At 38.2% G+C, this 26525-nt stretch overlaps 1 protein-coding gene across 1 annotated transcript in view; it reads left to right on the forward strand.

Moving 5' to 3' along the window:
- MYO3B (myosin IIIB) overlaps positions 1–26525 on the forward strand; it is a 201752-nt gene that overhangs the window by 47871 nt on the left and 127356 nt on the right. Inside the window, exon 8 of the mRNA XM_064453241.1 lies at positions 11473–11538. Within this exon, the coding sequence (XP_064309311.1) occupies positions 11473–11538 (66 nt within the window). The remainder of the gene's footprint in view (positions 1–11472; positions 11539–26525) is intronic.

Raw genomic sequence — 26525 nt, forward strand, 5'->3', positions numbered from 1 at the left:
ATTTGTAAAGGAATTAATGCACTGACTGATAGACACAGAAGAAAAAGAAAGATGAACTTTTAAGATTGTAATTATCCTTAGGTTTGTAATGAATGTGCATTTGTTATTTTATTTTTGTCATAAAAAGTCATCAAATGCCTCTGTGCTTTGCCCTCTGAAGTAATTTCCAGAATATGCAACAAATAATCACACTATTCGCAAACATATTTGGTGAAAAGGAGCTGTGCTTTGAAAGGTATTGATTTGCTTGTTACAATTATCAGTTTGATTAATGTTAAAATTCTATGCAGTATATTTAATCATTAATGATGATTAGTGCAGTAATAATGCATTAGGCATATCTACACACTTACTATTAACAGTTAGTGTCCTCTATTTCTTTCCTATCACAGGTGTAATCACAGGTTAGAACTCATAAAAATTTTGAAGAAATATTTATTGGAGTAGACATTGGTTATAAATCTTTATAACTACAATACTTTGAAAGATAATTATTTCAGTGGGTTTATTATATCATAATGAAAGGCTGTTCAGATTGCAGTTGTGGGTATCTTCTCTCAAGAGTTCCTCCAGGAGGTGCAAGCTTTCACCACTGTTGTGGCCAAGAAAACCCCCCAGCCAAGACATTAAATACTACTCCTGTGCTTTTGGAAAGGGAGCACTTATGGTTTTTTCTATGGAAACGTTACTTCAGTAGCTTGGAGGGGCAGGGAAAAGGAACATTTCTCCTCTTGAGAGAGTTGGTATCTGTGCTTTGGCATCCAGCAGCACAGCCTCCAAGAACATTAGGAAAAAAATAGGAGTAACAGCTTTCATCTTTCTACCTGGCTGACTGAAGTGGTTTGACTTTATGCACTTTAGTTTGGTTAAATTAGCCAAAATGCAACTTCTAGGTTTCTTCATTCACAGTATAGATTATATCAGATTCCCTCTTATCAGACTGTTCACATATTAGAACAAGTGCTGGGAAAAGATGTTCTGAATTACAATAAGATAGCTTTATTGGGCAAGTTGATGATCCATGATCTGTTGCCAGCATGCAAACGTGTCAGACTTTTACAGGCAGCATCTGCTTGAACTGTCTGGGGAAACAAAAAGAACAGAAAACATCTTAGATTGGAACAAAGCCAGAGATTTGGCTCGATGAAAGTGTAATTTTCTTATATGTTTAGTCATTCTATGTGTTATTTAAAATTGAGTGCTCCTGTCATGTCAACATGTATATAATCACCTCGTGGTTCCTCATAATTAATTACTGAGAGGAAATTCAGGAAGGAAGGAAGGAAGAATTGTGTTCCACATTGTACCCTGTATTTTTATTGGTGTAAATATGTTTTACTTCTCAGCTGGTTTATTTTAAAGTTTTGGTTGGGTTTTGGTTTTTGTTTAGTTTTGGGTTTGGTTTTTTTTAGTTTCTTTGTTTCTCGTATTGGTTATTCAAGTCTTGCAGAACCTATTATGACTTTTTTAAGACTCCACAGATGCAAATAGTGCCCACCCCAACTCAAACATACAGTAAATGCTCTTTATGAGAGCTCCCTTTGAGGAAAATTTAACTTCTGGGTCTATTCAGTTAGGGAGGATATCAGTAGAGCTGTGTCAGAACTTTGCACTCCAGAAGAAGCAGGGAAGACACGACTGTGTAGTTTTATTGTTGTTAGGTGCCAGAAAGTGTCGGTCTTTCCAAAAAGCCACAAGTGCATTTTTTCTCAGATTTGTTGAGGAAATAGAGCGCTTGCTTGTTGATACCTCCTGACTTTATTTGGAACATAAATAGCTAATGTTTTCAAGGTAAAACAGTGCTATGATTCAGATTCTCATTCAGTGTGTTAATATTTACTGTAGAAAAAGACAGCTAAAAGACATTGTGTATCGTCAACGCCTACTGCCATTGCATTCTGTACATTGTTTATGCCATGGTTCTGACTGAAGCCCACAAAAGATTAAATCCTTTCACAATGGCAAAAATCTAATGATTTTCAGGGCGCACCTGAAGTTTTGCTTTTTGTTTTAGCAACATGCTTTACTTGTAGCTGCTTCTTTATTCTAATGTGTTCTTTTTGTTCATTCCTCCACCACCAGCTACTTTGCAGTTTTTACCCATTCCTGGATATGCAATTATCATATGGTAGTGTGCTTTCTGTGGTAAACATGATCTGTCTTCAAAACATACCTTTTTAAAGGTCTGTATTATATTTCAGTTTCCTAGATTAAATCCTTGATTATCTTCTTGTTTCATCTCCCCATGCCAAATGTCAAAGCTCTTATCCACACAGAATGATTTATGTCAGCTCTTTTCTTTCTTCCATGTTTCATTACTATCCTACTTTAAACATTTTAATTACCTCTCTGCTAACCTTCTTGCTTTCTTGCTTCTGGCCTCTTTGGTCCTCTGTAAGTGTTTAGTGAGTGGCGCTTGTGGGGTTGGGTTTTGGGGTTTTTTTTGAGAGAATACCCTATTTTTTGCCTTTGGGGATTTTGGTTTGCTTGTCTTCATCTTCCTTTTTGTCTCTCATTTTTACTTCTTGCCTCTCAGTTTTACTTTTTGCTCTTCTCACTTTGTTACTCATTTGATATTTTTCCCGATGTTGGCATTGCCTTGTCTTTCCTTTTGCCAAGATGTTGCCTCCTACATTCACAACACCCCTTTGTCCTACATCAGTTGTTTACCATTGCTCCTTTCAACTCTTCTTTTTCTGTGGATGTGTTAACTTATCCAGGACATGCTTCTTTGCAAAGCTTACCTTACCCTAGAATATTCAATATGAGGTGTTAGCTAAGTCTTGCATTACAAAAAAAAAAAAAATCTCTCATGATTTTCATATGTTCCTTGATGTTTTAATATTTCAGCTTTGTAAGGATTTTTCTGTCTCTCATTGCATCACTAATTGCTTTGTTACCTATTACTTGCACTGTTAGTGTTTCTTGCCTCAAATCCTAGATTCCCTAGCTTATGTGAGTCACTATTTTTCCAAGGATATTTTCCACAGCCTGCCTGGTTATTTCAAGAGACGCATGAGTTTTAAGTTAGCACCTTACAGGCTTATTGGGATACGGTCTTATTGATATTATTGTCATTTGGTTCTGCAGAAGGGACCGTTTATTTGAATTGCTGCCATGGGACTTTTTTTATAATGCATAAATTCTTCATGTTATCATACTGTGATTATTAGTCTTCACTCCAGTTATAATGTGCAGGGATTCCCAAGTCATACAGATTGTTTTTAAAGCAGACAAACATTCAAGCGTTTTAAAATAAAGCTTAATGGATGAAATGGGAAAGGCAACAAATAAATTTCATTCCATGTTCAGTCCTCATGCTCATAGGGCATATTACCTTAAGTGACAGTAGTTCCGTTTTTAAAAATGGTACTCTTATACATCTTGTACTTTTCTTCATGCTTCAGCATTTATTCAGTCTATTACTTCGGAATTTTTATAATGATCCTCCTAATGCATCTCCTAATGGTGCATTGGAAATATGCTACCATTAACTAATGTATTCCCTTTATAAGTATTTATTTCTGAACCAGACTAGTAGGGCTATCAGAATAATGTCAGTTCTTACAATGCTGTGAACCAGACTAAACTGAAAACAGTAAGTAAGGTTTGAGTCATAAAAAAGTACAAGTAGGGAGTAATCCGTGTTTCCTGGTAAAATGAAGAGTTTAAGTGATTTCTTTTGTCAGGTGTAATGATTGAATTCCACGTTCATTACCTGCCATATCAAGCTTTGGTAATAAACTTCTTTTATGGAGTTACTGTTAGGTGTATTTGTATTTCTGTAGAGCCTCGACTGAGAAGAGGCTCCCCTCCATGAAATTGAAGGATAGGAAGGTGCCTTCCTCTTCGAAAATAAGAGCTAAATTAGTCAGACAAAAAATGGAAGTAAAGAAGAATCACAAGTGGCAAAACTGCTTCTGTGGTTCTGGGAAGCAAGTCCCCCTTTTCTGGGAATAATGTATTAAAAACATTTTACTCTTGATGAAAAGAAGGGCCCCAAAAAGCATGTCTCAGCCAGTTGGAAAAATCACAGGTACCCTGCGTTACCTTGTGTGTCCAAGACAGTGTGAAGCCTGTTGGCAGACTGACTGCGGTATGACAGGGCCTATGCTGCTGTGTGTGTCCTGGGTAGAGGCAGGTCCCAGCAGGAGCACTGAACTGTTGGCACTGGGTTCTGTGTCAGACTCCAAATTGTCTAGTTCTTCCCTTGGCAATGTTCCTCCACTTCTTAAAAGAAAGAGTTTGTGGCATCCCTCTAAGTCTTCCTCTTGTTGAGCCAACTTTTAGCTTTCCAAGAGTGGATCTGCTCCACTGGGCAGTGCCTTCAGGCAGGTGGCCTTCTCAGGCGTCTTAAACCGGTTGATGTACAGTGGGAGTTTGAAACACATACAATTCAGGACTTGCCCTTAGAAATTAATCTGTGGGATTTTCACTTTCAGATTTTAACAGATATTTTACTTTCCCATACAACTCTACAAATATGCAGTGTAATTGCAGTATTTTAATACTCCAGCTACGGAAGTGTAGCGTCTAGACAGCACCATATGTATTTCAGTCAGACACGGAAGTATTACTGTCCCATTTTTATTTCTTTGGCAACTGACATTCTCCTGCTTTGCAAATTCACAGAGCAATGGTTTTTAATAGAAAAGCAAAATACTACATTGCAGTAAAGATGTGAACTGGTTATAAATAAAAATCTCTGCTATTACTTCCTCTGTTTCAATTGCTGTTAATTTGCTAGTGCCTCTTTGGCTCTCTGAAACTTTAGTGAATAAATGAGGTTACAAAGCATAATTATAATTCAGTTATGCTAAATATTTGTTTTGAAGCTTGACCACTGGAATGCAAAGCTGTATGTTTTCACCTCCATTCAAAAATATTTCTGAAATAAAATACCTGCTTCTGTCTCAGTGAAGCCAGAAACTGAAACTGGAAACTGAAGAGTAAATGACAGAAATAAATGATGCCTTGTCACGTCCTGAAAGAGGCTAATGAAACCTTGCAGCTGCCAAACCTGACTGAAACCATTTGCCTGTGAATTGCAGTGTTCAAGGGAAAAAGTCAAAGATAATCCAAATGTTCCCAAGCAGAACACTTTGTAATACTTCTTCATTCATTTTCTTTCTGTGTGTATGAACTTAAAAAATTATGGAATGGAGATTTGTTTTAATACATTTTCTGAAGGTTATTATTTGACCTTCAAAACAATTTAATGTGCTTAGCACATTATTTCTGTCTGTACTTATTACTTTAAAGGTGACTTAATTTATCAGATATATACCATTTTGAAACACAGGATTGTTCATGTGAAGGTTTCTTAGAAGGTTTCTTTTGACAGCCTCTTCATATTTTTCCTGAAGCGCTTTTCTTTTGGCAATGCATAAAGTGAATCTTGAAAATTAAAAGGAGATTTGTCCATAATTCTGGAACTGACTACCTTTTACCATTTATTTTTGCTCATTATTATGCTGCTGCTGCAATATTCAAAGCTGGAGACTTGTGAATAAATCTTGATTTAAGTGTGTTTTAAAGAGGGAGTTGATATTTTGTTCATTTGTGGATTTGCATTTGTTTTGCAGCTGGGCCCATATCTCATTGTTAATCTGTTAAGTCACCTACTTAGTGGCAGCAAAATAAATAGTCATGTAAAAACACAAGCAAAAGGCAACAATTGTGTATTTGTGTTACAAGACATCTAGCCATCATTCTTTCCTAAGAATGAAAACAGACATCCAATTTGTATTTTACTAGATTAGGACCCTGTATTTAAAAAAAAAAAAAAAAAAAAAAAAAGCTTAAAAAGTAGATTGGTACCCTTGACCCTTTTAAGTAATTAGGATCCTACAGTCTCTTAGGTATATTTGTCTGTTTAACTTTCAACTCAATATAAATTTATCACATGCTGTTGGATTCAGTCCAGACTTCCATAACTGTGTATGGCCTATGGAAAATAAAGAGCATCCATTCCAGCAAAGAACTCTGGCTCTGTAATTAAAAGATAGTAAAAGACTTAAGCAAGAATATTTTTGTTTCGGCAATGAGGCAGTAATATCTTGTGTCCTGCTTCCTCTTAACTGATTCCTTTCCCTCGGTAGGTTTTGATCTTGGTTTAAAGCAGCATATCCTTGCTAGAATTAAGGCACTTACACATTATTTGAATAGATATATGCCTTTGATATTCTAGAAGATAAGAAATTGAAGTGGTATGCTAACAGTTTTGAACTAGATATTTACACAAGGAAAACAGTCCTTTCAGAGGAAAGGGAGGGGAGTGGAAAAGGAGAAAATCTTCAGAAGTGAATGAGTTGCCAGTGAGGAGGTGTCTGGAGAGTGAATTTTCATAGGATGTGCTGTACCCTTCGTTCTCACAGAATAACAGTAATTTTCCTGGTGCCCCCTAATTGTATAGTTAGAGTACCATGATCTGGCATTAGTCTGTTCCCTTGCCTGAGAAAGGTTTATGTAACTGTGCTGAGCCCTAAGAAGCTGAAGAAGATGTGAGGAGCTACCACCTTTTCCAGCTGTCTATATGCTGTGATTTGGTGCATACAGGCTCAACATATGATTAATGCCTTGCAGGCTGGAGAGGCATGGGAGTGACTTGCTTGTAGATCTGGTTAAGAAGTCTTAAGGGAGATTGGTGCCCAGTATGGTCAAGACTTGCACAATTCTAGGCATTTTGAGGAAAGGATGTTCAATTACCTTTGGAGCCCCTTAGATCAACTCAGTGGACAGACAATGGCATTAGACCTGGAGCCATTTTGCCCAGATCCCGTGCTTCTGACATTGCTTTCAATTTTGTTGTACATCCTGTATTCTTTCTGATCTTCTGGTCCCTTGAGGCAGTGTGCTGCTGTGGTTCCCAACCATGGAGGGCTCATGCAGCAGCATTCAGATTGACGACAGATTTCCACTGACTCAAAAAGCAATTTCAAAGGCTTGCCTCCAGAATCCACACTGAGGATTTTGTGCTGATTCTCCACTCCTGCCGGCACCTAAACTCTACAGTTTCTATCTTAACCTTGAAGAACCAAATACAGTACCCTGCTTCCTGCTGAGTGGACTTTGGTGAAATATGTTACTGGAATAACTTGAGTAGCCTTTAGTAGGAGACAGATAAATTGGAGAGTGTTCAGGATCTGAAGATTTCATTTGGATCAGTGGAAACCTCTTACTGATTTGAATGGGCCACAAACTGAGCGCATTAGGAAATCCTCTGAGCCCTCTTGAGGACTGCCTGGTTATTTTTGGAGGATTAACCAAGGTGGGGATGCTCTGGAGTGGCAGGACGTTAAACTTGTATGAGAATTTATCAGGTATTAATTAATGTAGATCATTCACATATTTTAATAGAAACCATTTGTTTTACATAACCTTTTGTAGGGAAATATTATTACACATGGTTGACTTTGTGCTTTTTCTATGGCTGTTTCACTTAGTTTTTTTGAAATATTCGCGAAGGGTTTAATTTCATTTAAAAACTGTCTCTGTGTAAACCTAGGCAACTGTCAACAGAACTATCGTCTCTTCAGTCTGCTAGAAAAATAATTCACAACATGCATGTAGGGGGCTGTAATTGCCAGAGCCTGTTTATGGTGACAGGTGTTGGATGTTCATCGGCTAATTTTTCATTAGAAACAATGCAGTAGACTGGTGATGCAGTTTGGTCATTGGAGGCTCTGTCTGGATTTCTATTTATAAAATGTATGGCTATGTTTACTGAAATAGTTTAAAAATAGTAGATGCATTTTCAATTTTAAAAATTTGTCATAGAAATATTTTAAGGTGAAAATACTTGTTTTCTCATTGCCAGCAGATATCTATTATCTGTGATCTGTAATTAGGCTCACAGCTTAACATGAAGGACGAATGGTGCTCGCTGAGCTGCATCATTGGCCTTATTGTGGTAAAATGACCAATTTTGTTTTACCAGCTGTGACTTTGGAGGCAGGCTGAATGACAGGAAACACATAAAGTTCAACAGATTGAAATATTTCCAGCACATAATTGTGTGTGTATCATCATTCAGGATTCAGCAGCAGTTCTTGCTTGGTAAGCTTGCTAATTTCTTCATGTTCTAAGGAACATTATGCTTCTATATGGGGTGTCTTATATAGGCTCAATCCTGCAGTCCTCACTGAAGCAAAACTCCCAGTGAAAAACAGCATCAGTATGACCATGGAAAGCACTGAATACAAGGGTAGAAAAACTCCTCACAAGAGCATTGCATCTGCCTAAGGAAATAGAGCATGTAGTTCTGTGACTAATTATGAATTATAGAAAGAACTAAAGGAAAAAAAAGACAAAAAGTTGGGAAAAAAAATGGTTGATTACTCATCTTGATTCAAAAGAGGACATTTTCAAAAGACAAGCCCAATTATACCCACTTTTTGCAATAACGTTCATATCTACTACTCACAATTTCCATTGCTTATAGTAGCAAATAAGACTATGGTCCTTCAGCTTCTTATATATGTGGCAAGGATGATTGAAAGGTTGCATGCAGAGCATTCTAATTTTACATGAAAAGAGTAGAATAAATTATGTCAGCAAGTTAGCAAGAGGTAGCTTTTTAGTTTTTCTATGAATGTGTTCTGAGTACTGCTGAAACAGCCAGATGTTGGTGAAATGCAGTGATCTTGGCTGATGTAAGTATACAAAAGCCAGAGAACTCTATGTGTTGGATTTAATATAGTCTGGAATTACAAATGGCCCTAGTTTGATATTTGAGCTGAAGTGGTGAGGCAAGTGTTGCTTCGCTGTGGTTTAGCATCTGATAACATATGTGAGTTGTTTTACCTTTTTTTTCTTTAATGTGATACCAGTTGCAGCATAAGAACGGCAGGTACCTTAGTGGATTATTAATGTCAAACTGCGAAAGACTTAGTGTGCTCACAACAAAAGCTTAATGTGAGTTACCCTTGCATATCCGGCTTTTTGTATTATCCTAGAACTTGAGTTTGAGTCCTTACTGCAGAAATCCACCTCTGGAGGTGCCATGGAAGCAGTGGTGATTTCTGCTATCACCATGAAACAGTTTGTGGTGTCTTAGGTAAAGCGAAGGTAGGAAGCTGACCCTCTTATGCTCCTTTGTGGAAATCCTTTATGGACATGATGCCAGAAAAGGGTGAGCTAATTTTGTGCTTTGTAGTTAAATAACGTCTTTCATTAAGGGGAGCCAGTGTATTTTACAGAGGCTAATGAATTAAGGTTCTACTTATATTTATCAGCTCAATTTTATAGATGGGGTACCCGAAGCATCACTTTAGTGTCTTAAGTACAGAGGACCACTAGTTCTGTTTTTACTACAAAGGCACTAAGAATAACATAGTATCTTCTGTCAACAAATACATAAGTATCAAGCTCAAACAAATGACTAAATTTATTTCCTGAATTACATCTGCTCTGCTGATCTGTTCTTCCATGATGAAATCCCAACCTGTTTCCATCATAACATCTGCAACTAATGTAAGCATTTCGGTGTCTTTTTTTCAAAAGGTTCCTTGTGAGGTTATTAATAGAGCCTCCAAACCAAATGCTTTTTGTAAGCACCGTTGTTACCACCATGGAAAGACACTAAGAACAGTGCGAACAGAAAAGACAAAACTACATATTTCATTAATAGTAACTGAGCTTTTGAAAAAGCAAATTACTTTGCAGTGAACTTCAAAATTTCACAGCAAATATTCAGTAGACAGTGCTGGTATCATTCCAAAAAGAAATACACTGTACTTCACAGTACTATAGAAGTTGGTCTTATCAGAATTGAAATTGTCAGACAGAGTACTATTCCTGCAAAATAAAGACTGAAAACATGTACTATGCCCATCTGGCTGTCCCTTAAAGTTGTTTGCAGAGTTCATGCATGTGGGATGTGTGGACTGTTAACCATTTTGATGATGGAGAAAGAGGGTTTTTTAAAGTTTACTTTTCTTTGATACAGGGTTTGTTTTTTTTCTGGGAGTATCTCTAGAAATACTTTTAAATGTTTTTTATGCTTGTAAAAAATCAGATACTGTGATGTACATAAATATATGAGCCTGTTAAATGGAAGACAACCCTGAAACACTATAGTCATTGAAAATAACCAATCATATTTTTTTCCTAATGATAAATTTGATAAGTGATGCACATCTCAAACATTCTGGATTTCTTCACTTCATGAAGGAATTGTGTTCCCTGAGCCTTCTGAAACAAAAGAGAAAAGTAATAACATTTGTCTCAGAAAACATGTCAGCCTGTGGTGAAATTAGATGACTGCATTTGTTTTGAATAGATAAAGATGAACAAAAATGGTCCATCTGTCATGAAGCCACATTGTAATTTTTTTCTTTTAAAACAATTTTGTTTGGATTTTTGTGGGTAATTGTTAAATGGGACTACTTTTTGAATGAATATGCGTGAAAAACTCAAGAGTACTAAGCAGATGAGCACTAATTTACATTGTTTATGCTGTTTGTCATTTTGTTTTCTGAGATGTTATCAAGCAGTGTCATGTTGGGGAATGTGGTCTCAGGATAAATGAGGTGATTCATGTTACGGTCCAGATTATTAGCATTTCTGTCTTAGAATAAGTTTTATTGTGATTTTTTTTTTCTGCCAGTTCAGTGACCCTTTCCTTTAGGCCCTCAAATGCAGCAAAAGACAAATCATTAGGGTTTCATAAAACACAAGTTTAATCTTAAAAAGTTAAATAGACTTCAGTACTTATCAAATCTTAAGTTGCAGAAGAAATCTCTGGAAGATAATATAATATATGATTCATGAACACTTCCTTCTATAAGTTGGTCCACTTAAATTTGAGCCACTTAATATGACCTACAGGCCTTGTTCTCTATGTAATTTAACTGTAACAATAACAATCAGAAAGGAAAATAATTACATGGCAACTACCATGGAACCCATAAGAGTTTAAAATATTATTCTTATGGAAGGCTGTCTTACTATGTAATATAAAAATACTGTCTGCTAAATGTCACTTTAAAAATAACATGTACTTTTAATAGTTTTAGAGTTTACAATGTCATCCAAACTGAGTACAGATTGAAATCTGGACTGAAAATTCTACAGTTTGTTGACAGTTTGGTAGTTCTTATGATGAAGATGTCCATACTTTAGAAAGTTTTGGTCAAAGTTAGTGATCTGGGGTAAAGGGCTAACATCTTCCTGAGCCAGGCTGAATTGAAAGAGAAACGTTGGGAAGCACGCTGTGAGCTATACTGACTACCATCTTCAAAGGTATTGACATAAAAGGAGAAGGACATGAGAAAAGGAGAATTGCCAGTGAATAAGCAGAAACAAGAAAAACCCAACAGGCATCTGAAGGGGACACATAGACAATACGAGCATTACTTTCTCGATTATCATTTTCTCCCTAGTGGAACCAGTATCATCTCTGTTGACTATCTGTGAGATAATTCCAGTAAACATTAACATTTTAAACCCCCAAACTTTGTATTTTTTCAGAAATCCTCCTCCTACTTTGCTACATCCTGAAAAATGGTGCAGAGGATTCAACCATTTCATTTCACAGTGAGTTTTATTTTCCTTTAAAAACAGCTTATTCAGCAAGGCCTACGTGTGTTCATCTGAAAACAGAGTTTGTTTTATGGATTTGTTGCTTTTGCAGGATTTTAACTTGAGTTTTCTTTTTATAGACTCTAGACCATGCTTCACTTTTTGAAAGCCATCCAGCACAGTTTGATCTTCTCATGTAATTTGCTTCACAGCTGTGGACTCCTTAGTTGGTTTGCTTCTTCACTTTGATGGACCTGGGACAGGTTTATAAATACACCTGATTTTCTTGATGGTTTTGCAGTGAAATTCTGTGTCAAGGAGAAAAAGGGGGTTAGTGAAAATGACTTCTGGTCAATTTAATATAAGAATTTGAAAGACAAGAAAGAAAATAGTTGCCTTTTTTCACTTTACTAATATTCAGTAGGTTGTATACCCAATACATGTAACTGAGCACCAGTAGTACCAAGAGGGCAATATATTACCTAGATGGTACCAACATTCTGGATGCAGCTGTCACTGAACTAAAATACACTTTTGCTTTACTTGTTTCTTTTTACAGTGAAACTAAGAAATCACAATTTGGTAGTTGCTAGCATTACATTGAAAAATCTAAGAGCAAGTTTTATGAGTGATTTTTAGGGTTCTTCAGGATTTCGTTGTGGCCTAAACTGTGTAACATGGGGAATAGTATTATCAAACCCTTCGGAAGTTTATACTGTTCAAATAACCAAATACTTTGAACACCGCTCCTCTGTCTTGACTTTACAAGATAGGTTTGAAAATATGCACATCTGCATTTTGAACCTCTTCTGTTCCTTAACGTAGCTAGTTACTCGTGGAGGAGTACAATATCCCTGCCTGTCAGTTGTGTAGTGATGTCTTCCCATTTTAGGAGAAGTTAAAACAGAATGACTAATGCAGATTTTATTAATAATCCATGAAAAAGAGTCTTATTTACTATCCTGATCTTTAATCAGGCAGGAAGGTGAGGTACACTTTAATGGTTGGCCTACAGAAGAAGGCCGTTACTATCATTACTGTAGTAATTATATCAGAATGTCTTCCAGTGTAGGTAGTAGAAGTACATTCCTCTAGAGCAGGTTGACCCAAGTTCTGTTTCTCTATAACACGTGTTCTTGTTTACACAGCAGCGTACATTGTGATTTATGGCGGAATCGGTGTTTAATTACAAAAGTCACTGGGTGGCGGATGAATTCCATTCTATTCTAGAAAAACATTGTTTTTACAGTATTTATGGACTGTAGCCTATATTCTGGGAGACTCTAGCACTGGTGGGTTATATTCCACTTACGCTTTGGAGAGTCAGTGCACCTGGTAAAGATTACATTCCTTTCTCAGAAACATCATGCGATAACCTTCAGCATTGTTATACAGGATTTTCTTTCTTGGTATCTTACTTTTAGAAATCCCTGCAAAGCTTGAGAACAATACAAAAAACTAAGTTTAGCATTTCTTAACATTTCTTCAGTCTGTTAGTTCAGCATGCACTGTTCATAAAAGAAGTCAGACATTAGTATTTTATAGCTATACTTGTTTTTAATCTTGTGCTTTGGGTTTTTGATATCTTCAAATTGTATATTCTTAATCACAGTGATTTTTAATTACTTTTGCTTAATTAGTTCCTCTCACCAGCAACATCTGCAGGTTCTCAAATCTTGCTTCTCATTTTTACAGTAATACACACAATGAAGTAAGAAACTATGCTCATATGCAGTGTCTTAACATGGAGAAATGCAACAATTGTGATAAATATGCTGGTTTTATAGCTACCTTTAAGAGAACACTGAAATGGAATTCTCTGTGACATTGCTTCATTCTCGGGCATGTGTTAGTAAAATTGTTGCGGTGCAGAGGCTAACAGATATTTTTTGGAGACTTGGATTTACATTAGTGGATTTTACAGAAAAAAAAATTGGATCATACAACTGCAAACCTTTTAGCCATTACTGATAATTGGCTCATTTATATGCGTTAGTTATGCACATGTTGATGCCCACCTTGTGACAGCTTAGTTATGATAAATTAAAAGCAGTGGTTGCATAAATTCCATATTGCCTTTTATCCATATGTTAGGACCTTGCCTGATGTTTCTGTCACCCCTGTGATGAGTGGTTAGCTTTTGAATAATTTCATTATCTACCTCCTTCCTGATGGCTAACGTCATTTGCATAACAAGCTTATCTGGTTCAAGTTGTGGGCCAGACCTGTGTACTGACAAAAAACAAGCATGCAGCTTTGGCTAAGCATACTTTTGACTTCACTTCTGTTTACACAATAATTTCATTTATGCCAAGATTGCCAAACCTGGTCATTGTAGCTTTTTTCAACTCCCATTCTCATCCCTTGAAATGCCACTGTCTCAAGAGGCATTTTTGTTATAAGTGTCCTTTCATGTATAGTAGTGATTTACAATGTGCCTGAGCTGGAAGCTTCAGTGTACTTTTGTAGGTAACTCTTTAAACTGTTAAAATAGTAGTCATATATTTTTCAGAAATGAAGTCTGTATTTTAAGCTATGATCCTGCTGCCCCAAGAGATATGATTTTGCAGCAGCATTTTAGTCGGATGCATTATTTACAAAATCTGAATGGAGGGAGGGTCAAGATAGTTCTTAGCTTGGTGAATTTATGTTTCTGTTCCCAGTATTGTTGACTTTGACTTGAGATGAAGACCATAATGTGTTGTCCTCATAAGGATTTTTACAATGAGATAGCTTATCTTAGATATTTTGTTTTAGAAAAATGAAGGCAAGACACAATTTCAGCTAAGCCATCTCTGGCAGAAGCCTGATTTTGTATTTGGTATCTACTGAGATACAGTGCATATATACTTTTAAAAGGTCAGTAAAATTCTGTGTATGCCTATTTATCTGTACTACTGTAATTGTCCATGAAGAACTTGGCTGCTCTGCTCATAATATGAGAAAGAATTAATTATCTTTTTTTTTTATCTGCATATTAATAGGGCTTACCATTCCTATAAGGCCATGTAAACAACCACATCAGTTGTTGGAGGACTGGCTCCTAAAAACAGTATACTTCTACCTGTGTTTATTTCTATGTTGAAATAAGGTATCCGTTTTCAGGAGTTCACTTTATTCATTGTCCGTGAATGTTTATGGAGCTTTTTTTTTTTTTGATAGCTACATCATAGATGACATTGCTCTCTCAAGATAATAGTTTGTGTCCACCACCATTTTAGACATACACTGCTTTAGAATTTGTTCATAAAATAATACAGGCTGTATGTTAAAATTAATTTTAAAAACCCATTCACTACAATTATCTCACATGCTGCAAATAATTTTCTTGAAAATTTAAACCTTGACTGATCTCTAAGGGTAGATAGAAGAGTTAATGTGTTCTTGGAGCAGAAAGATACAATAACCTTTATTTACATTACATCACAAAATGGTAATTTTAATTAAAATGAGCAATGGTATCTCCAGGGACAGACATTCTCCTTTTAAATTTATTTAACCAATGATTAGCTATTATGGTTCTTTGAATTAATTAGTCATTCCTGAGCTGGAGGGAATTAAAGAATTAAGAAATTCAGGAAGTACTAAAGTCAAAATGTGAAGTTACAGGATTCATGTTCACATCATCAGAGCGTAACTTTTATTTTAGCAATGTCATTGCAAATACAATACAAAAAATTTTTAGTCTTGATAAACTTATTGTTTTTGTACTCAAACACAGCCTCACAAGCTGCATTTCATATTGATGAGTCTACATTCAGAGTTATTCAATTAACAGATTATCTAGATTATATAGGTTTTAAGTGCTTCATTTAGATTTAATGCCTCTGAATGCAGATTACATTTTTTTACAATCTAAGCAATTGTTTGGTGACATTCTATTCATATTACATAAAGAACATTTTACTGTTTCTGTCACTAAGAACATGACATGCATTTGACATAACTCATTAATTCACAGTGTCTAAGAAGACGAAGAGGTTTGCAAATGTCAGAAAGATACAAATTGTGATGTGTAAGGTTACCAAATCTGTACGTTTTCACATTTTAGTCATCGATGGTAGACTCTGAGAATCTGTCTACAGATGAACTTGAAATGCGACTGCTCTATTGAATGCCTCTGGGTTAAAGTCAAAGGGGTCATATCCAAGCAGGCCCTCACAGTGGGCATCTGCTATCGACCTCCTAACCACAGTGACGAAGCTGATGAAGCGATACTTGGGGCACTAAAGCAAGCTTCTGGCCAACAGAACCTGGTCCTGATGGGTGACTTCAACTACCCAGACATCTGCTGGAAGAACAATACGGCAGCTCGCATGTCATCCACCAAGTTCCTGGAATGCATAGAGGACTGCTTCCTGATACAAATGTTAGATGTGCCAACCAGGAAGGAGGCGCTGCTGGACTTGCTAGTCACAAACCGAGAAAGCCTGCTCTGTAATATCTTGGTTAGTGATAGCCTTGGCTGCAGTGACCATAATATTGTGGACTTTGGGATCCTGCTTAGTGTGCTGAAGGTCAGCTCTAAGACAAGGATTCTTGATTTTAGAAGAGCAAACTTAGTTCACTCAGGGCTCAGTTGGGAGGGATTCAATGGGAAGCTTCCATGGAATACAAAGGAGCTAGTGAGAGCTGGGATTTCTTCAAGAGCTCTCTATTGGAAGCACAAAGCCAATTTATCCCCTACAAAGGAAAGGGAAGTAAGCAGAGCAAGAGGCTCCCATGGCTCAACCATGACCTCCTGGGTCTACTCAAATCCAAAAGGGAAGCAAACCAGGAATGGAGAAGTGGAGAATTATCTGCTGAGAACTACAAGGGCATAGCCAGAGAGTGCAGAGATGCAGTCAGAAAAGCAAAAGCCCAATTTGAATTGAAACTGGCTGTAGACATAAAAAATAACAAGAAAGGGTTCTTCAGACATGTCAACCATAAGGAGAAAAAGAAGGAAAACATAGGCCCACTGTTAAACAGAAAAGGAGAATTAATCACCAGTGATGCAGAAAAGGCAGAGGTCCTCAACAACTTCACCTCTGTCTTTACCAGCACCGTTGGGTCCCAGGCTTTGGGAACAAAATTGCCAATTGAACCAAACACCAACCCACCATCAGTGAAGGAAGAGTTAGTATATGAATTACTACAGGAGCTTGACCGCCACAAATCAATGGGCCCTGACACCATCCACCCAAGGGTGTTGAGAGAGCTGGCTGACATCATTGTAAGGCCACTCCCCATAATCTTTGAGAAGTCGTGGAGAACGGGGGATGTCCCAGAGGACTGGAGGAAGGCAAATGTTACCCCTGTCTACAGGAAGGGCTCGAGGGAGGATCTGGGTAACTATAGGCCCATCAGCCTTACTTCAATCCCTGGGAAAGTTATGGAATGAATCCTCCTGGGGGCCATCACAAGTCAATGGAAGCACGTGATTGGGAAAAGCCAACATGGCTTCACTAAAGGCAGATCGTGCTTGACAAACCTGGTGGCCTTCTATGACAAAGTGACTTGCCTGGTTGACATGGGGTGGGCAGTGGACATTGTTTACCTGGACTTCTCCAAGGCATTCGATATGGTCCCCCATGGCCTCCTCCTGGAGAAATTGATGCGTTATGGCCTAGACAAGTGGTCTGTGCAGTGGGTGGGGAACTGGCTGACAGGCCGCACCCAAAGGGTGGTGGTAAATAGCTCTTTCTCAAGCTGGCAACCTGTCACAAGTGGAGTCCCCCAGGGATCGATATTGGGCCCAATGTTATTCAACGTCTTTATAAGTGATCTGGATAATGGCATCAAGTGTAGCCTGATGAAGTTTGCAGATGACACCAAGTTGAGTGGGGAAGTAGACACTCCAAAAGGGAGAGCTGCTCTGCAGAGAGATCTGGATAGGCTGGAGGATTGGCAAGCAAGAACCTTATGAAGTTCAACAAGAAGTGTAAGGTCATGCACCTGGGAAAACATAATCCAAGTACAGCACAGACTGGGATCCACCTGGCTGGAGAGCAGCTCTGTGGAAAGGGACCTGGGGGTCCTGGTGGACAGAAAGCTCAACATGAGCGAACAGTGTGCTGCTGCAGCTAAGAAGGCCAACAGGATGCTGGGTTGCGTCAAAAAGGGCATCGCCAGCAGAGATCAAGAAGTCATTATCCCACTCTACTCAGCGCTTGTCAGGCCACACCTGGAGCACTGTGTGCAGTTCTGGTCCCCGCTCTACAAAAAGGATGTGGACAGGCTGGAAGGGGTCCAGGGAAGGGCCACCAGGATGACCAGAGGGCTGGGAAGCCTGCCATATGAGGATAGGCTGGGAGAGCTGGGTTTGTTCAGCCTTGAGAAAAGGAGGCTCACAGGGGATCTCATCACCATGTACCAGTACTTAAGGGGTAGTTACACAGAGGATGGAGACTCCCTTTTTACACGGAGTCACATGGAGAGGACAAGGGGGAAGGGACACAAATTTCTCTTGGGGAGATTCTAATTGGACACGAGAGGGAAATTTTTCACAGCGAGGACAGTCAACCATTGGAATAATCTCCCCAGGGAAGTGGTTGACTCGGCCATGTTGGACACCTTTAAGAGTCGTCTGGATAGGGCACTGGGCCATCTTGTTTAGACTCTGCTCTTCCCAGAAAGGTTGGACTAGATGATCCCTGAGGTCCCTTCCAACCTGTGATCCTGTGAATGGGCATATATAATGGATACAGTTGTCTTCAGCTTTCTAATGAGCAGTTGTATTAAAAACCTGCAATTTTAGGTAGAGGTGAGAAACTCATTCAGGTTTGAAGTCCGGACCCTGTAAAGAATCATACTGGATTTTACAGATATCACAGCATCAAGATCTTTCACTCAGTAAAGTATACTGTTGAGTTCCTTACCATTAGTGATAAGCACTCATTCCCATGGTTTGTGGGTTTATTGGCTTGCTATTCTCAATTGTAAACACTAACAGTAGTAAGTATAGTGTAGTGAGAAAGATACACATCCACGGTGGAGGGACAAGTCTATTTGAAAAGCATTGGCAATTCTAGGAATAGAATGCTGCATAGAAGATTATAGTATCAGAGCATGTGAAGTAATTGTCTGATGAGGCAAAGTTTCCTTACTCCCTTCTTCAAGCTCCTGTTGTCATTAAGTGCCAGTATTTCAATTTCTGAAGTAGTCTCTGCCCATTTCTCTTTCACTGGGATGCCTTTTAAGCTCAATTCGAAGCTTAGATGCTTCTGGAGCTCTAATGTTATTAGCATTTATTGGAAGGAAAGCCTTTTGCAATAGCTAATGTTTGTCATTTATCTGCTTTGCTTGCAAGGAAATGTAACATGGTGTTGCCACCTGTTACTACATGGTTTTCACCTCCATAGTATTTGGTAAAAGTAAAGACTGAGCATGGCAGAAGACTGAGGACAGTAAGACAGAAGTGGTAGACACAAATACTAGGATGCAGGGTGGGAAGGAAGGACAACGGCAAGAACGAAAAGAAGTGAAGTATCATATCTGTGCTGATCCTGCAGTAGTTTGTTTTTAGGGGTAGACATACTCCTTCCCATTAAATTATTCTAGTTCTCAAAGAAAGGATGTGTTCTAGATGATGCAGGTTTGTCTGGAATGCATTTTTGATGATATGAAAGGCAGAAATACAGAAACAGGAAAGCAGTAAAAATTGGAGTTGCAAAAAATGTAAACCAAATAATAATCCAGCATTTCTGCCTGATAATAGTACCTTTGCATTGGACTGATGAAGCAACAGTAGAATAGTAATGCCTTATTCCTGTCAGTAGATTTTTAAGTTGTCTGTACTACTGGAATAGAGATGAGTTCAATTTCTTTTTTAACACCTGAAGAAACTGAGATGAAGGGCATCTTGCTCAAAGTCACTCACTTATCAACAGCAGAGCTGAGAATGAAGCAGTCCAGCATACTTTCAGATTAAGGGAAGCTCCAGGAAGCACAGGTGCACCTGCTGTCCTCTTGTGGGCCAGGGGGTACAGGTCAGGTCTGGCAGCAGTAATGAGAAGAATGTTGTTACTGCCTGTGGACTCCCAACTAGTAGAACTAACCTGATCTCATCTGCCTGGGTATTTGTGAATTACTTCAAATGAAGACATCATAGTGTGGGTGGATTTGGGGTTTCTCAGCAGAGGATATCAGACAGTTGGCTTAATGGTATAAGTGAGAAACTCTTCCCAGCTGCTCTGTGATTATGGCGTAGTAGAACTACAATTGCTGTTTTAGTGGCGGTCCTTATTTACTGGGAGACAGGAAAGTGCACTAAGCACCAAAGGAGAGAAAAATGTCTCTGTCCTTAGCTGCCTTTCTAGCTATGACATAAGATGTAAAAGAAATAAACTGTCAGTATTAGACTATGCTTTCCTTATCTCCTACCTTCTCTATGGTCCAACTGCCTTAAATCAGCTGCATGCTGTGGTGTCAAAGGGGGATGGATAACTAAGGGAGAATGTTTAGTACAAATGCAAAATACACTGTTTCACATAAAAAGCTTCAGTTGTAAAAGGTTCTGAAGGCTCTTTGTGTTCCTGGGTCTTCAAGGATAGGCCAAAGAAATAGAGCAGACCCATTCCTGGTAAAAGGCTAGAAACCCCCCAGTTTCATCACACAATAAATACATATATTTGGTGTTTTTGAGACGCTCCCTAGACTTGTTCTGACTGAATTTCTGTTGCCTCTGGTAAAATTCTAAGGGTTTCAACGTGAGCAAAGTCTGACCCATTCTGAGAGCTGCAAGAAGTGCCACTCCATAGTTTCCATTGTTCGTTCTCTAACCCATGTATATAAGTCAGAATAAATTGTTGTCTCTACTCAGCCCAAAGGAGGCTGGGAAAGCTAAGCTTTAGAAGAGGTAAAGCTGTTTACTACACCTAATTTTACAATTTCCATGTGAGTGAACCTTTGTTAGGTTTCAGATATGTGCTCTAAATTACTCTACATGGTGCTTGATGTTAAAAATTAAATTGAAAGAAGATTTATTAAGAAAACAGGGGCTGGTGACATTTCAGTATTAAGAGTGTTTCATTGTTAGGGAAGATTAGTAATTTACAGCATTTGCTACCAAAAGGAAGATCAATAAAGGTATAAATATGTTCTGACCATCAGAATTTATATTATGCACGTGATGATTGAGTACTTTGTCATAAATTCAGTCTTTCATCGTGATATCTGATTGTAGCAGAAGGAACAGTAAAATCCTTGTTATTTATCATGTGATGCTGGTTCAAGACAGGAGACCTATTTAACCTATTTACATACCCTTAGTGCTCAGCATTTGCTTTTTCCAAAGGGGCAACTATATATAGTTCTGAAGATAAGGTTGTTTGTATCCTGCGTGTCCTGTTGAATTAGGACTGAAAATAGAAATGCTGTTGGCAAAGCTGTCACAGTTTTTTAGCTCATTTTTGCAAATGAGTGACCTGCAGCAGTGGGGGATGGGCAGGCCTGGGAATGGGAAGCAGGGAGGCTTCAGGGAAGCAGGCACATCCCTGCATCATTATTATAAATGTAATTCATGAAATGTCTTTTCTTCTCCACCTCTCTGCTGCCTGTGGCTGACCAATGTCTGCCATGGTTATGTATGGTACAGAGGTAGGATGAACAGTCAGAGTGATGAACAGAGCATTTTAACCAGTTATAAACAATCTGAGACTTTTATTTTTCCTTTCTTGGCTGGAAGGTTTCTGACCTAATGAACCAGACACTTGTCAGTGTCTGTCCCTCCATTTCCCTAAGCAGGAGGGACAACCCAGTTGGGGTCATGCTCTTGATTTCACTAATCTTCCACCGTGAAATGATGTTCTGATAGAAGTAGCTGGGAAAGTACAGGGAAGAAAAACCAAAAACCTCAGAACCTAGAGACCTCCTTCTTCCTGCTTAGGAGGAAGATCAAGAGAATATGACCTTACCCTTTCTCCTCTCCCTCTGAGAAATCTCCATTCTAGTTCCCCAGCTGAGCCATCTCTACCTTTGGGGGCAACCTGGTAGCTGTTTTTTCTGGGACTGGGAGAAGAGGATTTCAGCACCTCAGGATACCCTGAAGTCCTGTTCAAGACCTTGGAAAGCACTTCTATCCCAATGGGAGTGTTCTGGAAAGATTCCTCGCTGCTAGGTCTGCAGGTACTTGTGCAAGCAGTGAAGTATTTGGAGGGCAAGGGAGAGTGGTGTAGAGCTGTATGAGGAGCAGCTGATGGGGGGAGGACACTGATGGGCTGAGCAGCAGAGAGATAGGGACCAGTGGAGTGGCAACGAGCACTTTATCTAATAATTTGTTGAACAGATCGGAGACTTTATACTTCTCTGGCCCAGAAGCTGTGGTGTAGATTCCCCAGCTCTAATACAGAGTCTGTTATACATCATAATTTCTTCCAAATAATAACCTGTGCATCTTCTGTGCATGTAGATGATAAACAGTGACTAGATGTCTGGTTGGATATTTGGTTTATGAGACAATATAAGTTCCAATTATCCACTGCCAGCACATGAGAAAGCATCAGAAAATGTAGAATTCACAAGATCTAATAATTGAAGAGAACAAAATACTGAAGACAAATCATAATGTAACTAAGCTATAAGGGTTGGAGCTGATTGGTTTCTTTATTTTTGAAGAAAGTACTTGTGGACAAATAGATCATAATAGATCTGATGAAAGAGAATTTCTGAAAAAAAATAACTGCTGCTGCTCTACTTACTTTGGCTGCAATAGTAAATGATGTTAGTAATTGTTTTCTGTTTCTGAACACACAGGAGACTTAGACCACCATTGCCGTTCTTATGAAATCTATTTCTTTCAATTTATTCCTTAGTAAATGCTAGCTCATGAATGCTGATAAATATCTCTCATTTTCAGTCATCTGATTTGCTACTTGCAAAATGGCAGTTTACATTGTTGAGATGTAGCAATTCCAACAATGTTATCATGCAAGTGCAAGCAGGCAGTGAATTTTTAGAGGGCGTCTCAGATGGGCCTGTGTGTATAGAAGTCTGCTCTTATCCCCTGCTAATAAATGCTTCATCTTTGCCTGTAATTGTGGCAGAATGGAAATGGTGCTCAGGAGCCTGGCTGTGAGATTGCAGCAAATGGCTGCAACCTATGTTTAATGTAGTGACACTAATGAATCCTGAGAATTAGTTTTCAGCTAAGAAAGCATGATGGAAGATACTAGAATTTCAAATTAGGTAATGGATTGACTTTCATCAAGGCAAACATGTACAATGTTTTTTCCTTTTCCATCTCTACTTACTTATCCTTCCCATTATTTTAGATCCAAAAAATGGTGGTCCAAATATGATCATAATTTCATCATACCTTATATGAAACCCATCTTGTAGTAGATTTGCTAGTCAATTTGCTCAATTTGCAAGGGAGTCTCACCAGGGGTTTTTTGTGCTTGGGTTTTTTGTTTTTGTGTTTTTTTAAAATAATTTCCACGTGCCAAATGAATTGGTTTAATTTGCAGGTGCAGCACATTTGTTGGTTTTATATGTAATTGCAACATGGTTGATGTTTGACAGTGCTTAAGTTAACTGTCCAAATTGGTCTTAAATGAATGCTCAGACAAGCACCTGAAGATACTTTAGTTTTCTCCTTTCTTCAGAAGCAAATCTTTCAGTGATATGACTTCTTAATATTGTTTTTTCCTTGCACAACGCACACATTGGTTTCTGTTGGCTGCATTGAATAAGAATATTTTCTCATAAGTGACATTATAAAAGCTGTTTTGTTACTGTACTCTTCCTCTTTCAAATATTAATATTGCTGGATTTCTGTGTATTACTTCTTGATTTCTTTTTTTCTGGCCTTTAAATGGAATACATCTCCTAACTGAATATATACGGACAACTTTGAACTCAGGCATCCATACGATTAACTTTTTCACACATTATAGTTCTATTTCAGGGTGCAGGTCAGTAGAATACACTGTGATAATGCTCACCTTTGTGTAGGCTTTAGCGGCATAAGAGCTGATATTCTATATTAAATTACTTTTTTCTGAAGAGAACTGTAGTGTCGATACTGCTTCCAGTGTAGGAAATGATACCTTACTGAACACAGTGACACTGGTGGTCTGGGACATCATTTTTCACTAGCACATAGGTGGTGGCCCAAGAATTGTTATTTTACAGGTAACGTTGACTCACAGCAGCAGCACGCATTCACTGTGGCATTAAAAGCAACACAGTTGAAATGACAGTGTGTAGAAGCAGGTCATGTAAATATACCTCAGAATATTAGTAGGTCTTGTCTACATAGAGAGGAATTAGGACAAAGGAATATGCACCAAAAGGAGAAGCATAAGGACTGTCTTTTCAGTGTCACATGACATCTCTCCACCCTGCGCTCCATCGCAGCAGGCCTGGTGATACAGCAGGTTGGCACTGAATATATTAGTACACACTGAGCCCACAGTACCTACTGTGATTAAGCTGCAAGGTGGTTACTGGCACTTGAAACATAAGGAGTAATTTCTAGAAGGGACTGTGTCAACAATTCCGCTGTTTTGGGGCAAAAGGAGAGTGTATATGCCATACACACTTCAACTCCCTATGGCCTGCCTGGTCTTTCTGCTGCTGTGTTTCTAATGTACTAGGAACTTGTCATTTAACTTGATGAATTAAACCAACTCCGCTGAAAATGTACATTCTTCTGTCAGTCTCTTCCCTGAACTTGAGTAGAAGTACTCACACAAGAAGTTACAGATGTGAATTTAAGCAGCTGCTCCTCACCCTTGCATGGCTGTTAGTTAATAGCACTCTGCTTTGTTGTGGTATCTCATTAACCATCTGAAAGGGCTCTGTTCTTCTAATAGAGGCACAAACTTGGCACAATAGTGGGTGTGCTCTGTCTGAGCTTGGCACAGAGACTGATCTCAGAATCATGTGGATGTCTTGTATCATTAGCTTGGTCATCTTATGAATTAATGAAGTTTTACTTGTGTTTCAAGTGAAATCCTACGTGAACACAAGTGGGAAAAATACCCTACTACCAGAGAATAAAGGCATGCATGCAAAGTGAATAGTCAGTGGGGGATTGGCAGGAGTGTGCAACAGAAGCAGAGATAATCCTAAAGTAGTCCTCAGCACCACCTCCCTGACAGAATTCACCTATGCTCATTAAACACCTGCAAGGCCTAAACAGCTAACATTTCAGGCACAAAATAGAGAAGCTAAGAACTTTTTTTCCCCCTAAAATGTTTTCCTTCCATCTCTTCTTGTTAGGCTTCCTTAATGAATGCAGTATCCTGGACATTTGAATGTTTCACCTAGGGCACACCTGTATGAAAAATTTTTCTTGCAGCTTCTGGATCTTGTCCATAGAGTGTCTTTGGAGGTGCATTGTTCCAGAGCTCAGAGTAGAATTCATATTAATAACTACATATCCCAGGTAAAAGATTTGTATGTTCTTCACACTTTTGGTAAACACAAGATATTGTGTCTGCAACTGTGTAATTTCTTGAAGATAATCCATTTAAACTCTAATGATATTATCTGAAAAGCAACTGTCATGACATTAGGGTCTGTTGCAATAGGGCAAGGGGTGATGGTTTTAAACCAAAAGAGGGTAGATTCAGATGAGATACGAGGAAGAAATTTTTACGATGAGGGTGGTGAAACACTGGAACAGGTTGCCCAGAGAGGTGGTAGATGCCCCATCCCTAGGAACATTCAGGGTTAGGCTGGACGGGACTCTGAGCAACCTGATCTAGTTGAAGGTGTCCCTGCTCACTGCAGGGGGACTGGACTAGATGACCTCTAAAGGTCCCTTCCAACCCAAACTATTCTATGAAATAGCTTCGCTTGTATTCAGTTATGTTACTGAAAAATTCCTGATGTAATCAAATTTAACAAGAAAATTTATATATTAACAATATAGCATAAATACTTTAAATTTGTAATTATTGTTAGAATGGTAAGAATCATGAGTGCATGAGCTTTTCAGACTGAAATTTTCACCTCAGATACTTGCCATCAATCAATTTATATGCTGTGTAGTTTGTTGTTGTTTTTGCTTTTTACCTCTGCCTTCCTGATTAATGGTATCTTTCTTTTCAAATGCTTTTTTCTTTTTCTCAGGAAACATATAAATTTAACCAGGATTGGCATGGACCGTATTGTCTGTGTGGTGTATTGACTTTTAAAAACCATGGATGACAAGAGGAAAAATGGGGGGTGGGGGAGGTGTTTGTCAGAACCTGTTGAAGGCTGATGATGGATCTATTCATGGTGGGGAGGAGAACTGGTATTTATAACTTTGCGCTCAGATGGATGGGGATAAAGCAGGTTCTGTTACTTTAGTCTTTCTATCAGGAGGCTAGAGTTCTAGCCTATAGCAAAATTTACCAAAATAGTTATAAAACTGATAGCGCATTTTACAGATTGTCTTTTCTGGACTAGACGTACCAAGAAGAGGTTGGGAAAATGGTTTTCAGGAACCTGAAGTATTAAAGTTATGTTCAAAGATATTTCAGGATCATTTTAAGACCAGACTTTAGGCTTCACTGAAGTATTTGAGGTGAGGCTAAACTTTAATAATTTGCTAATGTGTTTGGTAGTATTTGAAATCAATTAATGTGTATGATTTTTTCTTTTAGATGCAGTTTAAATTTTGCAAATTGTTATTGATACTGCTAGAATATAAATTATTCTAAAAGATATTAAAGTTTAATTGAACGTTTGGCTAAAAAGGTAATCTTTATTTGTGATGTTTGGCCCTGCTAAGGAAGTACTTTAGGTGTATCACTTAATATGTAAGTAGATGTAATTGTGAAGTATATAATAAGAATGCATCTCATCAAATAAACTTGGGCTATAGTTCACTGAAATGATAGGTGCTAGAAAGGAGATGTATACTGAATGGCAGCATTCCTTTTTCTCATTCTCAAATAATGTCAATATTATTATTTAAGCAAGATAAACAGAATAATATAAAGAATTAGAGGGTGCTTTAAAGCAGTCTAATACTGTTAGATCATTCTTCTGTTTTGACTGTATTATTTCAGCTTTATTGTAGAGAA

Source organism: Phalacrocorax carbo, chromosome 5, assembly GCF_963921805.1.
Source record: "Phalacrocorax carbo chromosome 5, bPhaCar2.1, whole genome shotgun sequence".
Lineage (NCBI taxonomy): Eukaryota > Metazoa > Chordata > Aves > Suliformes > Phalacrocoracidae > Phalacrocorax > Phalacrocorax carbo.